Source organism: Sebastes fasciatus, chromosome 16 (genome assembly GCF_043250625.1).
Source record: "Sebastes fasciatus isolate fSebFas1 chromosome 16, fSebFas1.pri, whole genome shotgun sequence".
Classification (NCBI taxonomy): domain Eukaryota; kingdom Metazoa; phylum Chordata; class Actinopteri; order Perciformes; family Sebastidae; genus Sebastes; species Sebastes fasciatus.
In genome coordinates, this window is record NC_133810.1 from 25,782,576 (window position 1) to 25,797,691 (window position 15,116).

General features: G+C 42.3%; 1 protein-coding gene across 1 annotated transcript; it reads left to right on the plus strand.

Moving 5' to 3' along the window:
* Positions 1–271: 271 nt before the first annotated feature.
* Positions 272–13,869, plus strand: wnt11 (wingless-type MMTV integration site family, member 11). The gene is made up of 6 exons (XM_074610920.1): positions 272–513; positions 2,673–2,865; positions 5,369–5,613; positions 8,109–8,386; positions 8,558–8,850; positions 12,864–13,869. Exons 2-6 carry the CDS (start codon positions 2,783–2,785, stop codon positions 13,036–13,038), a joined length of 1,074 nt encoding a protein of 357 aa, XP_074467021.1. The 5' UTR covers positions 272–513; positions 2,673–2,782; the 3' UTR covers positions 13,039–13,869.
* Positions 13,870–15,116: the final 1,247 nt, after the last annotated feature.

The following is a 15,116-nucleotide window of genomic DNA, read 5'->3' on the forward strand; positions in this document are numbered from 1 at the left end:
TTTTTTTTTAACATTAAAGCATGTAAACATGTTCTAGTAGAAACACAAAATACAAGTATGAACCTGAAAATGAGCATCATATGGGACCTTTAAATGTGCTATAGAAATAAATTTGACTTGGCTTGACTTGACTATTTTTCGAAGTAGGTGTGCTCTGGTCTCTGGTGCAGCGTGCCTTCTTATGCTAATGCTGGTGTGACATCAGCAGTGAGATCAAAGCAGGGCAGGGGTAGTACTTTAAAGCTGAGTCCGAGTCTGCCCACACTCACTCACTCACTCACTCACTCCCTCTCCTCTCCTCTGCTCTCCTCTGCTCAGCCCTCTCTGTCCAACTCGCACTCACTCACACCATGCGTACCTGTCCGGAGCTACTCTACTACTCTCCCATGCTGGATTTTACTCATGCATCTGGCTGATACTTACACAGACAACACTCTGAAAGGATATTCCGACTTGCAGGGAGATTTTTTTCTGTTTTTTGTTCAACGGTGAAAGCTGAGCGCCGCTGCAAAGGTGAGGTGGAACTAGTTTGGCTGCATGGAGGAACAGTTGTTGCGTCTTTACGCACGAAAAAGATTGAACGTTTAGGATCATTGAGTTTAGTGCTGATTGTTTTGTGTCCAGAATTTGACTGTAGGGGATTTATCTGCTGGGGAGAAAAAGTGAGGGAGATGTGTAGTAAAGATTTAAGGTGTGAGAAATCATGGTTAACTGCTTTTATTCCACTTTACTTTCCAAAGATTCAGTTTTTTATTATTTTTTTATTTCATGTAGGCTAACATATCAATTTACGCGCAACCTGCTTCTTAAGACTTTCTCTTCACGAACACTTGACTTCAGATTGGCAAACGACATTTATTATAATATTATTATAAATATATCATTGTCCGACTTTGTTAGTTGTTTTTTCCCACTAATATGTTCATTGGGTTTTCTTATTTTCACAAATACAATAAAAAAAGCAACAACAACAAACACTGGTACAGCTTAGATAAAAAAAAAAATGTATGTAGGAGGTCATAGGAAATAGTCCATAGTGCAGGGAAGTCACAGGATATATGAATTCATGTTCAAGAGACTCCTTGTGAGATAATGGAAGAGAGTTCAGGTCCAATATAATTCAGATAGAGCTGCCAGATATTGTGGAACTGATCTACTTTGGGCATGTAGGATATTTGTGAGATATTCCAAAGGGACCATCTCAAATATGACTTTTCGCCAGGCTTGGACAGAAGGTTTCTTATCACTGATCCACTGAGCAAATGTAAGAATGTTATATAACCTTTTGTTGGCTGCAGTAGTTTATATTTGTACTTGGGATTCCTAAAATCAAAGATTAATTTATAAATCCTTATCAAATATCTTTTCCTTTTCACATAATATTTCAGACCAGTACTTCTGTAATTTATGACACGACCAAAGGCAATGGGTTAAGGTACCTATTTCGGGTTTTCGACTTTGTTAGTGAATTAGATCCCCTCGGATAGTTAAGAATTGAAATATGATGGTGCGTCCTGCTCAGCTTATCTTGGCTCGGTGAGAGACACACATCGGATGGTGTGTGTGTGTGCGTGTGTGTGTAAAGCTATCAGGCTTTATCTTTCAGGGGGAAACAGGAGCTGCCATTCAGCCCACTTTGGCACAGTGTAAATTTAAACAGTTAATCCACTTGATTTATTTACAAAGACTGCAAATGCTCAGGAAATACCTTGTTTTTAATAGATAGTGGCCTATAATAAGATAGGCTCATTATTCTAGTCTATCGGTCAGTATGTGCGTGGAAAGTAGTTGGCCAAGAGAAACGAGTTTCAGTTTAGCTCATTTAAATAATTAATATCACACAGTTTCGCCAATCAAAGGCCCTTTATCAGCAGCTTTCTCTCTTCAAAGAGATGTCTTATCAGCAGCTCACAGCCTATCAGATCCTAATGCTTCTGATGGCTGACTGAAGATCCCACTGCTATCACTCTATGTCAAATTCTTTACATTTTCCCCAAGTGGAGTAGAGGTGAGAACTGAATTACAATTAGAGACAGGCAAATCAAGTTTAATCACAGGAAGTAATAAGACCTCTTTGTCTGAATGCTACTGGCTCAAAGTTTAGTAAAAAGCTCATGTGATTGTATGCAACATGTATTTAAACCTCACCACCAAACATCTGGAATACAACGTAAAAAAACGACAGAAAGCAGAATAAAATCATTTTAAAATCACTGTCAGAGTTGTGCCTTCTGACACACAATCTGTACCACAGCTTCATGAAAATGTAGAGATTTCTTTGTCTTTAAGGTTTCATTGCAGTTACTTGTCTTGTCCCTTGTGTTTATTTGCACGTAGAAGGTGGTTGGATTTTTTTAACTGTGTGCCTGAATGCTTAGAGAGCTGTCTTGAAAGTATTTTTTCTTAAAGCACGACAATTTTTCTCATTTCCATTTTAGTTATTCTTCATTTAATGTGTGCGTAATGTTTCAGATTGCTGACGTAGAACTAAAATATTCCTTCATCAGATTTGATCTGTTTTTAAACTATCTTTTCAAAAACCTTGTGAAGCTTCAGGGCGCACACAAAGACTCTCAGTGGTTCTTAAACGTAAAAGTATTCATCAGCGCTTCAAGACAAAAAATACTTCAAATCTGCCAAGTAATTGATCATATTTATGTCATTTATTCCAGGGTTTAGAAGAGGAGGCCGTGCCATGAGAGTTGACCTGTGAGCCTGAGCCAAGAAGCCCAAACAGCCCTTTGTATTTGTGTCCTGTGTGAACTGGAGCCACTGTCCAACCATGAGGAGCAGCTCTCATGTCCTGCCTCTGGGTGTGCTCACGGCTCTGCTGCTGTCTCAGGTCTGCTCCGGCATCAAATGGCTGTAAGTATAATACTCGTCTCGTTCTTTAGGCACTTTCACCGGCTTTACATTCAAACGATGTCCAAACGGATGACGATGACCTCATGAAGATATTGTGCGGCCTCTTTCTGCAGTGTTTTATGGAGTGGAGGGCCCGTGGCAGCTTTGAAACAGGCCCCAAACATTCCTCAGGTTGCTCCTGATCGAGGGAGAGGCTGTGTGTTCTGTGCATGTGTATCTGATGAAGGGGACAGTAGATTAGCTGGCAGTTCTTTTGGTTTTATTAACTTTATTGCAGCTTCCGTAAAAGAACACGGCGTGCATATTTCCGTTCCAAGATCTCAGACCAAATGTCCCCTCAGAAGAAGATAAGAATAGAAAATAAGATGGCGATGACGAGGCGCCATGGTGGCGCAGACAGTGCCAGTGTGTGTAGTCTAGTTAGGCCTCAATCAGTGTAAAAATGTCCTGCAGAGGGAAGCTGCAATGCTATAAATGTGACACAAATGTTGATTGCTCGAACAGAGCACCACGCTGTTTTTATGGCGGCGTGAAAGTAAACAATAATTTTCACCATATTTTTGGAAAGTCCGTAAAATTCCCGAGTTGCTATTTTTTAAATTTGTTTATGTTTCGATTGAATGTTTTGCGTGGTGTTGTTTGGCATTCTTATAAACTCTTCAAGGTTTCTCTTTCTCGAGTTTTTATCCGTTTGTCGGAGCACTGAAAACACGACTTTTTGGCTTTGGCTTTTCCAAAACTATCCGTGGCTTCTTATCAGCACGAGTGGTTGTAATTCTCACAGTGGGAAGACTTAAGCAGATGTGCCCATGAGAGTCGGGATGGCATGTGCTAAATCTAAGCTCTCTTACAGTCTTGATAATGCACAGCGGTGCAATGTAAAACAGATGCGGCTGTAAACACCTGTGAGTGCCGGGTTACCACCGGCCCAGCAGAGTCACAGCTTATCATTGGGCACAGAGTGGCGGCCCCTCGGCCCCCTATAATGCAAAACAGGCCGAGGAGCAGGCGGCGCTGCACGGTTCTCACGAACTCTCAGCAGGCACAGAGAGCAGAGATCAGAGCTGACCTGCTCTGCCTGTGGTTTCTCTATTAACTTAATACTCAATAACTTTAAAACCTTTGAATCAAATGTGTGCACCCTTTAATAGTCTGTAAACAGATGATTCATGTCGAGCTGAGGACGATGCTTTCTGTGATGGAAAATGCAAATGTGAGGGATCTATCGGACTGTGGATCTGAATTTAGTGTTTTTTTTATATTTCTCGGAATATCTTGAAGCCTCTTCTGTGCTTCGACAAAAGAAAAGCCCCGTGCCAAGAACGTGTCACTTATGTTTTATGAATCCTCGGCTGGCTTTCCTTCGGGATTCTCGCTGTGATAAGATGGCTCTTCTCTGCAACGCGGGCCAAAATATTTCCCTGCCTGAAGCATTATCTGTTTCAATTTTTCAATTGTTTGCTCTGATGTGTCTCAGAGGCTCGAAATGTGTATACACGACAAACTCAAATCGCTAACACGCCGCTGTAACTAAGACTCATAGCTTTCTTATTCCCATAAACGCGATCATTTTACAACTCATAAAACAAACAAAAAAATAAAGCAATCATACACAATATTATCACCTGCGCAATTAAAGCAGCAGTAGGCGAGATTGGAGCGAATATGATTAAAACAAGTTAACTTTATAAAATGGTCACTATCCTGACAGTAGTGCATCAGACAGGTAATCTGAAAAATATCATGTGCCTCCGTGTCCTCCGGTGCTCCTAATTGCATCTGCAAGATTTAACAGACCGGAGGAAAACAACCAATCAGAGCCGAGCTGCAGCCTGCCGTCTCTGAGCAGCTGTCAATCACTCGATAACTCCGATCAAACCGTCAAACTAGGCAACGCTGATCAAATATGAATCAATATTCTGTTACTGTAATGCGTATTTCTCGCCGTAAATTTTTTCAGGAACATCTTTGTCATCAGGTTATGTTTAACTGTAAAATGAGAAAGTTTGTGACCCGGCCTCCATGTTGAGATCAGTTGAGGAAATACCAAGCACAGCCCACCAGCCGGAGCAAACTTTTTCATTTTACAGCTAAACAGTACAATACAAGATGTTTCTGAAAACATTTTACGTGGGAAATAGGGATAACAGTTGCAGAATATTGATTCATATTTGATCAGCGCTGCCTAGTTTGACCGTTTGATCAGAGTTCGCGAGTGATTGACAGCTGCCTCCGCTGAATGAACAACCAATAGTTGGCTCTCTCTCTGAAATGACCTGTGATTGGCCAAAGTCTCCCGTCACGGGCTAGATTTTTTAAAGCTTGAAAACAGAGCCATGAGGAGGTGCAGAAGTCTAGTTTTCTCTCAGAACACTTGAATTACAATATGCTGAAAGGTTATTGTGAATTTTTTGCCCAATGATGCCAGAAAAACATTCTGCCTACTGCCGCATTAAGAATGTTGTATAATGCATACTGACCAATACATTTTGTTTGTGTTTAGGTCGATATCACACGCCCCTACATCTTTACACGTCAACCAGACCCAACACTGTAAGCTGCTGCCCGGCATGGTGTCCTCCCAAGCTCAGCTGTGCCGCAGCAACCTGGAGCTCATGCAAACCATCATCACAGCCGCCCGCGAAGTCAAGAAAACATGTCAGAAGACCTTTGCTGATATGCGTTGGAACTGCTCCTCCATCGACATCCCCGTTGACGCTACCAAGTATCGGCCAGACCTCGACCGAGGTATGGTCACATTATAAACAGTTTTGAACGACGGCACGGATGCTTTTGTTTCCAAAGAGCCACTCCAAGTTTTTTACCCACAAGAGTCTGATGTTTACGGTCATTGACATGCAATGAATATCCAAAGCCGAGGTCTTTAAGTGCTGCATGCAGTTCAGTAACTGGTGAAATGATCCTCAGCCACAATAGATTTATCTGTTTGTATTAACATAACTGCGATCTAAATAACTTTGATACAGAATTATGTCCTTTTCAAAAAGGACCTCTGGTTCTAAGACTGCTGGAAAGAGCTGTCTGACAGCGAAGTAAAGGGGCTGTGGCCGGGAGCAGCAGAAAAACTTATTTTAGTCACCTAAAAAAATCTATATAATTTTAAGTGTACGCCATATTTAGAATATTTTCACAGCTTCACGTTGCCATCAGACAGTCCTTTCCGACAGGGAGCTGAACCCGTTATACCGCTGTCATCGCTACATTAATCGGTTAGTTTGTTTGTGTTATTGCGTGACTTTCGGATCTGAACTAACGTGGCATCCACTGCAGTACATTGCTTAGTTTCCAGGCCGCCACAATAGATTTATTTGTTTATTTTAACATGACTGCGTACAGAATTATATCCTTTTGAAAAAGGATTTCTGGTTCTAAGACAACATGTTGCCCCATCTTTCCACTTTTTTGCTGCCAGCCATATTATTCCATCATTTATTACAAAGGAGCCTTCACCAGTGGCTTGTACGGAAGTACTGAAGCTGTACTGTACTGAAGCCCCAAATCCATGATATAAAAATGAGCTTGTTATTTCCGAAATCCACAGCATTATCTGACTGCACGCCTGTTTGCACCGCAGTCTGGCTGCAAAAGTCTAATGCAAAAAAAAGGACCTTGAGTCAGCCAGAGGCAGTTGCTGGGTTGTGGGTGGGGGAGCTGTGCAGCACTCCCCAGAAAGTACATGGCTGCCATTTGCCAAATGAACAGTCTGCACCGAACAGGAAATGGCTCATCTCTGTCCGGGAAAGGCTTTGATCTAACCAGCCCACGGTCATACGTGATTTCTTCCCTTACTTCCAATTGCTCCCCGGCCTTTAACATATGTGCTTTCTGTGTACGCACATCACCGCCAATTACATCAGTGCTCACTCTGTGTTACTTCGAGAGCACCGACGGACTATGTTTGATGGTTTAATTTTGTGCACTCAATTTCATTTTATTCACTGAGACAGTAGAACTGCAAGAGGGAAATAGGACAGACATATAGCAGAGTTGATTATACAACAGAAGTGATTTGAGAACGTTCTGTGGATGTTTTGATTTGCTGTAATAACTTTTCATCATTGGAACAAGCATAAATTCAAGCTGGACATTATACGCTTCATGCTAGGACCTAAAAAATACATTATAACAAATGGTAGTATTCTGGAAACCAGAGTAGAAAAACAGATTAATCTCACTAAATCAGATTGTTTCAGACAGAATATTCACACATTGTACTGGTATATGTTACGTAAATATTATTTCATGTATAACATATCTGAACCAACAGGGGCTTTGATACTACTAACTGCTAGAGCTGAAAATTAAAATAATCAACTATTTTAATTGATTAATTGTTAAAGGGGAACTACGCCCATTTTCAAAATTCACACATGTTATTCCTATGGTCTAAGACAGTCCAAAAAATATTATAATATACATGAACAACTCTCTCCCAAAACCCCAAACTAGAATGCTAAAACTCAAACTGATGCCATAGGAAGGGCTGACTCAAATGCTTCGCAGCTTTGACCGTTGCCATGGTATTCGACCTCCAAATCAAGTATGTAATAATAATGTGTAAATCCCAAAATAGCCCATGAAATAAGGAATACTCCCACAACATTATTCATTATTCAACATGAATTATTATTAGTTATTTTCAGATGAATATCGCTGTTTGTTATATTTAGAGGTGTGTGCGCGTGGCACTGTCCAGGGCACTGAAACAGGGGAGATGGAGACAGACAGACAGAAGAACACATCAGCCTGCTGCGCTGCACTGCGGCTTCTCTGGTTTCTGGCTTTGAGAGAGAGGAGCTCATGTTAACTGAACTTTACTAGGCCATGGAAATAACATAGGAATTCTGAATTTAGTTGGTGTTTCCCTTTAAAGTAATTTTTCAAGAAAAAATGCCAAACATGTTATAAAATGTGACGATTTGCTGCTTTTCTTTATTTTGTGTGATTGCAAACTTGAGTTTTGAACTGTTGGGTGGAAAAAACAAGACTTCTGACGACGTCACTTTTGGCTACTATGGAAACTATAAATCTGGCATTTAATAGGCCAGATTACTCGGCTAATCGAGAAAAGAATTGACAATGAAAATAATCATTAGCCCTAATAACTGGCTGACTGTAATTTGTGCAAAAGTGTTAGCATTGAACTCGAGAATGGCTTTGATGTCTGCATTGTCAGTCTTCTATTTTCACCTATATAATTTGGGCTTCTTCTGTTTCGACAGGAACAAGAGAGGCTGCATTTGTCTACGCCCTGTCCGCAGCAACCATCAGCCACACCATAGCACGGGCGTGCACTTCTGGAGATTTGCGTGTGTGCTCGTGCGGTCCTATTCCCGCAGAGATCCCAGAGCCTGGCTATCGCTGGGGCGGCTGCGCTGACAACCTGCACTACGGCTTGATCATGGGCTCCAAGTTCTCCGACGCGCCCATGAAGATGAAGCGTGCGGGCTCCCATGCCAACAAACTGATGCACCTACACAACAGCGAAGTCGGAAGACAAGTAAGCAATGTGGCCACATTGTTACTCGACGTAAAACAAGTGCAAAATATTTCTAAATAAGTTTTACATGTTTTTCTTGAACTGGGCACAACAATTTAAATTGTAAATGTATTATGGATTCTATGCCTGATGTGGACTGTATCTTATTTGTATCAATGTCATCATGTCTAGGCATTGAGAGATGCGCTGGTGATGAAGTGTAAATGTCATGGTGTGTCCGGCTCCTGCTCCATAAGGACCTGCTGGAGAGGCCTGCAAGACCTACGGGAGATCGCCATGGACCTGAAGACAAAGTACCTGTCTGCCACCAAAGTTGTTCACCGGCCTATGGGGACACGCAAGCAGCTGGTACCCAAAGACATTGACATCAGGCCGGTGAGGGAGAACGAGCTGGTCTACCTGCAGAGCTCCTCGGACTTCTGTGTTCAGAATGACAAGCAGGGCTCCATCGGCACACAGGACAGGTGAGACTGCCACGTCACATCCTTGTGTTTGACTGTGAGTGTGCAGGAGAAAGAGGGGGATATTTGGTGGTAGTGATAGATTTCTGTTGTTTGGTCCGACTCATATCAGTGACAGTCCCACGCAGCTGACAAACAGGAAATGACCGATCCTGAATGTCTAGTCATCCAGGATGTTGACTCTAGTGAAGTGCCGTCCTGCCTTGGTGGTAGTTTGCAGGCTGGCTGATAACAACCAGCGGCCCCTGAGAGTGCTCCGTCTGTGGCTTGTCTGAGCATGTGTCGCTGTGACTGGAGTCGTTGTCCCGCTATCTAATGCTATATTATTTTTAGGACTGAGTGCACTCGAGCTGATATCGATTGGAGAGGGCCGCACAAATGGGGAACTAGTCGGCCAAAGATAAAGGTTTATTTACACCGCTCAGCTCCAGTGTTTTAGTTGGGACAGTGTTGCTGGTTTGTGCTCTGTGAGAAGTTCGTGGGCAGCAAGGAGCCAATTTGTCTGAGGGTCTGACGTATAGGCTGAGATCTGGCCAACCAATACCAGAGAAATATGGCACAAATACGAAGCACTCTTCTTGCAAGCTTATTGAATTTTTCAATTTTTCCTATCTCAGGCTTTGCTGATTAATTTTGAATTGCATTGCACAGACTTGACTAGTGAGTTTGCTTAAAGGCACGCCGGGCGATCTTTAGGAACTAGCAAAAGTACATTAGATTTTTAAAAATGATGCAGCCGAAAAAACGAGCCCAGTTTTGCCAACTCTTTTCCTATGAAAGCAGCTAGCAGCACTAGCTCCAAAAGTCCCTAAATCTGGAGAGAAAGTCGCCGAGTCGGCAACACTGACAGTCTATCCCTTTAGGCCTCCCTCAAAAGACACACGCCCAAAATTAGCATTATGAACATAAACATCATAATGAACGTGAACGGCGAACATGGCTATTGTTAGTACTCACAGCTGTCTATGGTGACGGGCAATAAGTGCACTGACAGAGTGTGCGCAGGCAGGCAGGCAGGCAGACCATCCAATCATTACATTCGACATTTGATTTATAGATTTCTGTCAGAATGTAATGAGAATTTCACTTAATATAACAAAAAATGTTTCTAAAATCTTTACCAACCCTGCCTTTAAAGCGCGGGTCCATCTGTATCGTTTTCCGTTATTTATTTTTTTCAAATGGAAATGCGCACTCAGCCGTGGCGAAGGTTACCAACATAAGCTAATCAATAAGGTTATGAATAATGTGAATGCTAGTACTAGCTGAGGCAAGTTTACTAAGTTTGGAAATAACTGAAAGGGTTAGTTTGGATTTTTTAAAGTGGGGTTGTATATACAGTATATTCCTGTGTTCTGCAAAGTAAAATGTATGTTTTTGTGAATGGAGTCTGGTGGCTTTGAAGAGAATGATATAACAGATTCAGTTCTCCGCTGGAAAGGGCTGTCTGACAGCGAGGTAAAGCGGCTGTGGACGGGAGCAGCAGAAAAACGTATTTTAGTCACCTAAAAAAATCAATATCAGTTTAAGTGTACTCTATATTTAGAATATTTTCACGGCTTTACCTCGCCATCAGACAGCCCTTTCTGACGGAGAACTGAAGCCGTTATAATGCTGTCTTCAAAGCCACCAAACTCCATTCACAAAAACAGTAATTTTACCTCTCAGAACATAGTTGCTGGTCTACCGCTGCATCAATCAGTTAGTTTGTTCGTGTTCGTGCCATCCAAAGCAGTACATTGCTTAGCTACTCCTGTCTACTTCTCCAAACTGGGAGCGTGCCGACCGCCATCTAAGTTACTGTATATAAGACACTGACCATAAGGATGTATATACTGTGTAGAATGTCATCATTTTTGCACTAAAACATACATACTTCAACCAAAATTTGAATTATCAGATTTGAAACACAAGGAACACCACTGGGAAGCTACAGAATGTTATAAAAAACTAAAAAAAATCCCAAATAATGGACCTGCCCTTTAAGTTTCTCTGTTTAAAGTATAAAAACTTGATCACCAATATCACCCCGCTGATAATATGTTTGTTAAACCAGACATACCACACTTTATAAGAATAAATGCAATGCTTTGCAGATCCACGTGTACTTTAGCATGCTTCAATGTCAACAGCAAGCAAACATGGCATGAGAAACCAACTGAGGATAAAAAAGCTCCACTAAATGGCACGTGATGTTGTTGTATATTATAAATGTCATACATCATATGACCGTCATATCATGTGTCCCTCAGCCATAGGCCACTCTACAGATAACCAGAAGAAATGCTTCTTGTCAAGGACACTCACTGTGCACAACTCGTCCCTCGTCTGCATCCTGATAACGCAGCAGCCACGCGCAGTCTGCGACATTGGTGCATTTAACAAATCATGAGGCGCCTGCTTTGCTGCCATTGTTACATGAACGCGTGACGCTGATGTTTGCGTGTGAGTAAGTGTGAGTGTATGTGCCTGGGTATTGATTATTCCCATAGGTGTCTGGGCGAATTGAATTGGAGGGATTCTCAAACCTCCCTGCGTCACAACACTCATCACGTGGTCACAATGTCATCTTACCGATGGTGGCCACTTGAGGAGAGGTTTTATCAGTTTTTACACTTGAATTGACCTTGCTCCTGTCTGCATTGCTAGCTCTGACCCATTCACAAGACCTGAGAGCGGTAGATAGAACGAGAGAATCTGGGACAGCGAAAGTTAATTTTAGCAGCAGTTCCTAATGGATAAAATGTGATCACTGGTACAAAAAGAGTGTCATGACCCTGGGAAGAGACATGCTATTGAAGCCTATGCTTTAGTCTTAAATTACATTACTGTGCCCTGCTTAAACCAGCACATGTGAACTGTAGAGAGTACAGTCCTGTCCTCTTTCTCCACTTACAGCACAGAAGTGATCTAACGAAATCTCGCTCCTGACGAAGCATAACATGTGTGGGGTTTCTGTCTACTTCCCAGCTCCCACCGATGTAATAAACCTGTCTTCCTCCTCCTCCTTCGCTCCCGTGGCAGCCTCCCTGTCTCCCTCACCGCGCTGGTCATTAACACTCTGCCATCATAAAACAATGCAATTATGTGGAGAAGACAAGCTAAAGAAAGGGAGGGCAGCCCTGTGTATTCAGTGTGATTTACGACGGGGCTATTCTCTGCTCATTCAAGACGCTTTAGGCTTCCGTAATGGAGAGGCGCCCAAGCATCCACTGCTCAAAAGGTTAAGGCACACAGGACGGTCAAGCTCTTTTAAAAGGACTATTGTGGGCTCTACAAAATATTTTAGAATGAAGCTGTAAACCTAATTGTCTTAGGCAGGAAACCAAACTGAAAATATGTTAGCGTTCATAGCGGGTTGTCCCTTTTCTCTATCTTGTTGAAGCAAAAATGCATAGTTGTAACTAGGGCTGTCAATTTATTAAATTTTTTTTATCTTAAGGCAGATTTGTCAAGTATTTAATACTCTTATCAACATGGGAGTTGGCAAATATGCTTGCTTTATGCAAATGTATGTATATATTTATTATTGGAAATCAATTAACAACACAAAACAATTACAAATATTGACAGAAACCCTCACATAAAAACATATGCTCAAATCATAACATGGCAAACTCAAGCCCAACAGGCAACAACAGCTGTCAGTGTGTCAGTGTGCTGACTTGACTATGACTTGCCCCAAAAGTCTTACTTGCCCTGCATGTGATTATCATAAAGTGGGCATGTCTGTAAAGGGGAGACTCGTGGGTACCCAGAGAACCCATTTTCATTCACATATCTTAAGGTCAGAGGTAAAGGGACCCCTTTGAAAATGGCCATGCCAGTTTTTCCTCGGCAAAATGGACCGTTATTTAGCCTCCTTTGTGACAAGCTAGCATGACATGGTTGGTACCACTGGATTCCTTAGGTTTTCTAGTTTCACGTTATCGCATTAACTTTGACAGCCCTAGTTGTAACACAAAATAAAATGTCTAATCTAACATTTTCCCTTTTTTTGTCTATGCTAATTTCAGACAGTGCAACAAAACCTCCCTCGGCAGTGACAGCTGTGACCTGATGTGCTGCGGCCGTGGCTACAACCCGTACACGGAGAAGCTGGTGGAGCGCTGCCACTGCAAGTACCACTGGTGCTGCTACGTCACCTGCAAGAAGTGCGAGCGGATCGTGGAGCGATATGTCTGCAAATGAGTCTGCGCCCGCCAGCGGTTCCTCTACTTGTACCAGGCCACCCGAGGCTACAGATTAACCAAAGCACTACAATACCAAGAAGGCTTACTTTTGTCTTAAGCTTTAGCATGTTTATCTCAACGAGACGTGATCTATTCTTGTCAGTATCATTTTTGTATCTCCAAAATTGCCAATTGGGCTTCTGAGCTTTTTTCGCTTCACAAACCTGGACGTGGGGAGTGTGGCGACAGTGCCAGTTTACGTGAAGACCGCCGTCCTCCTGGGTATTTCCTTTTTCTTGTTAATGATTATAAATCCCCCTAACAGGGATCTTGAAAGTCTATTTTATTATATCTCTAATAAAAAAGAAATAATATTGGATATTATGCTGGAGGAGAGGGATTGTCTTTTCCCCTCACTAGACAGAGACTTATGTTTGGCTTCATTCCACAGAAAGCGAAGGGTTCTGATGGATCCGCGTGGTACTTTTTTTAGGTACTATAAAAACTTTTTTTCCTCTGCAGCAATGGACAATAGGGGAAAAAAGGAACACAAAGGGAACTTCAAAGTACTTTTCAATCGTGGACCATTTTTTGTGGTTGACGTTTTGGACTCTCACCGTGTGTCCTGTGTGGATCTTGACATGCCTGCATCCCTGTGGATTGAGAGAAGAGACCATTAAGGACTTTGTGAAATGGTGCATTTTCTCCTTTATGTCTGACATGCAGTTCAAAAATATATTCTATTTTTCAGAGCATATGAGCTGAACTCATGGATTTTGTAAACCACTTTTGCGTGGATGTACATACTGTTATTTTGTATACTGAAATAAAGAAAGAAGTATTTATAAAATAATTAAATGATCTTCACCATCATCTTTACATGGAAATTGCATGTTTTTTCTCTTTTTCGGTGAACTGCACCTTTAATGATGTACTGTGTAGCTCATTTTACAGACTTTGGGCAAAGACAAATCCATAGCTATTTTTTTAAGCTAAGCAACATTGACTGTAATTCACTGCAAATCCAAGTGATATAAAACAAGAGTTTGACACAACTTATAGCACAGTGTGATTGTAAATCAGCTCAGCACAGTCAGTAATGAGTTGCAGGGCTCAAGCTGACAGCCTATTGGGATCGCTCTCTGAATCACCCTAACCCTGGGAAAGTGTTTGTTTGGACATTCCACCTCCTCACAAAGGCCATTGCAAAGGGATTTTTGTCACTTCTATCCCGGCTTTAACACTCAAACACTCATCTGTCTGGCTCCAGACCTCCAGTGGACAAACATCAAATTAAAACCCACAAAGACAGAAATCTAATTTATTTTGGAACATATAGCCAGACAGTTGGGCTGTCGGAGAGAGCAGACTTGGCGCTGCACCGAGCCGAGATATTAGCCTCTGGCCAGCCGTGTGCTGGTTAAAGTGGTTCTCATGATTTTACACTGACAGGAATAGCTGTGGAGGATGTAGGGCCCATGCTGTGAGCTCACATGATACATCGCAGCACCAGGCTGCACGAGCAGCACACTCACTGGAGCTGTAACACTCCTTGACCCTGGGCCATGTGGACGCGCACAGAAAGTGCCAAAACAACCCTGCACACTCTGGCAAAACAAGGCTGAGGGGGATATTATCACCACTCGATTAGATTTTAGTGGCCATTTTATGATGCAGTCTGTTGCATTTCATTTCATTTTTGGAACAAAGGTTAAGAAGACTTGATTAGTCTATTTATGGTAATGAGGAGAAATATCACTCTGGATCCAAAAACGTCTTTAATGTTCCAGCTAACAACCTAAGACGATGCGTGGTAACAGTATGACTGAGGGGAGAGGCTGAACAACGAACTCTAAGAGGTCTTATAAATAGAAAGATTCGATCAGTGGATGTTGTTGTATAGCCACAGTCTAAAAGCAGAAACAGGCAGTGAGGACGGACACAGTGTGCTGCTGTCTTTTGGTTTGGGGGCAGGGAGGGTCTGCTGTATGCAGGTGAGCGGGGGTCTGCTCTGTCTGCACACAGGCCCGTCCGTCGACAGCCCCAAGGACTCCTCAGTCACTGGCATTCCTTAGCCTGACAGATGGGGAGAAAAGG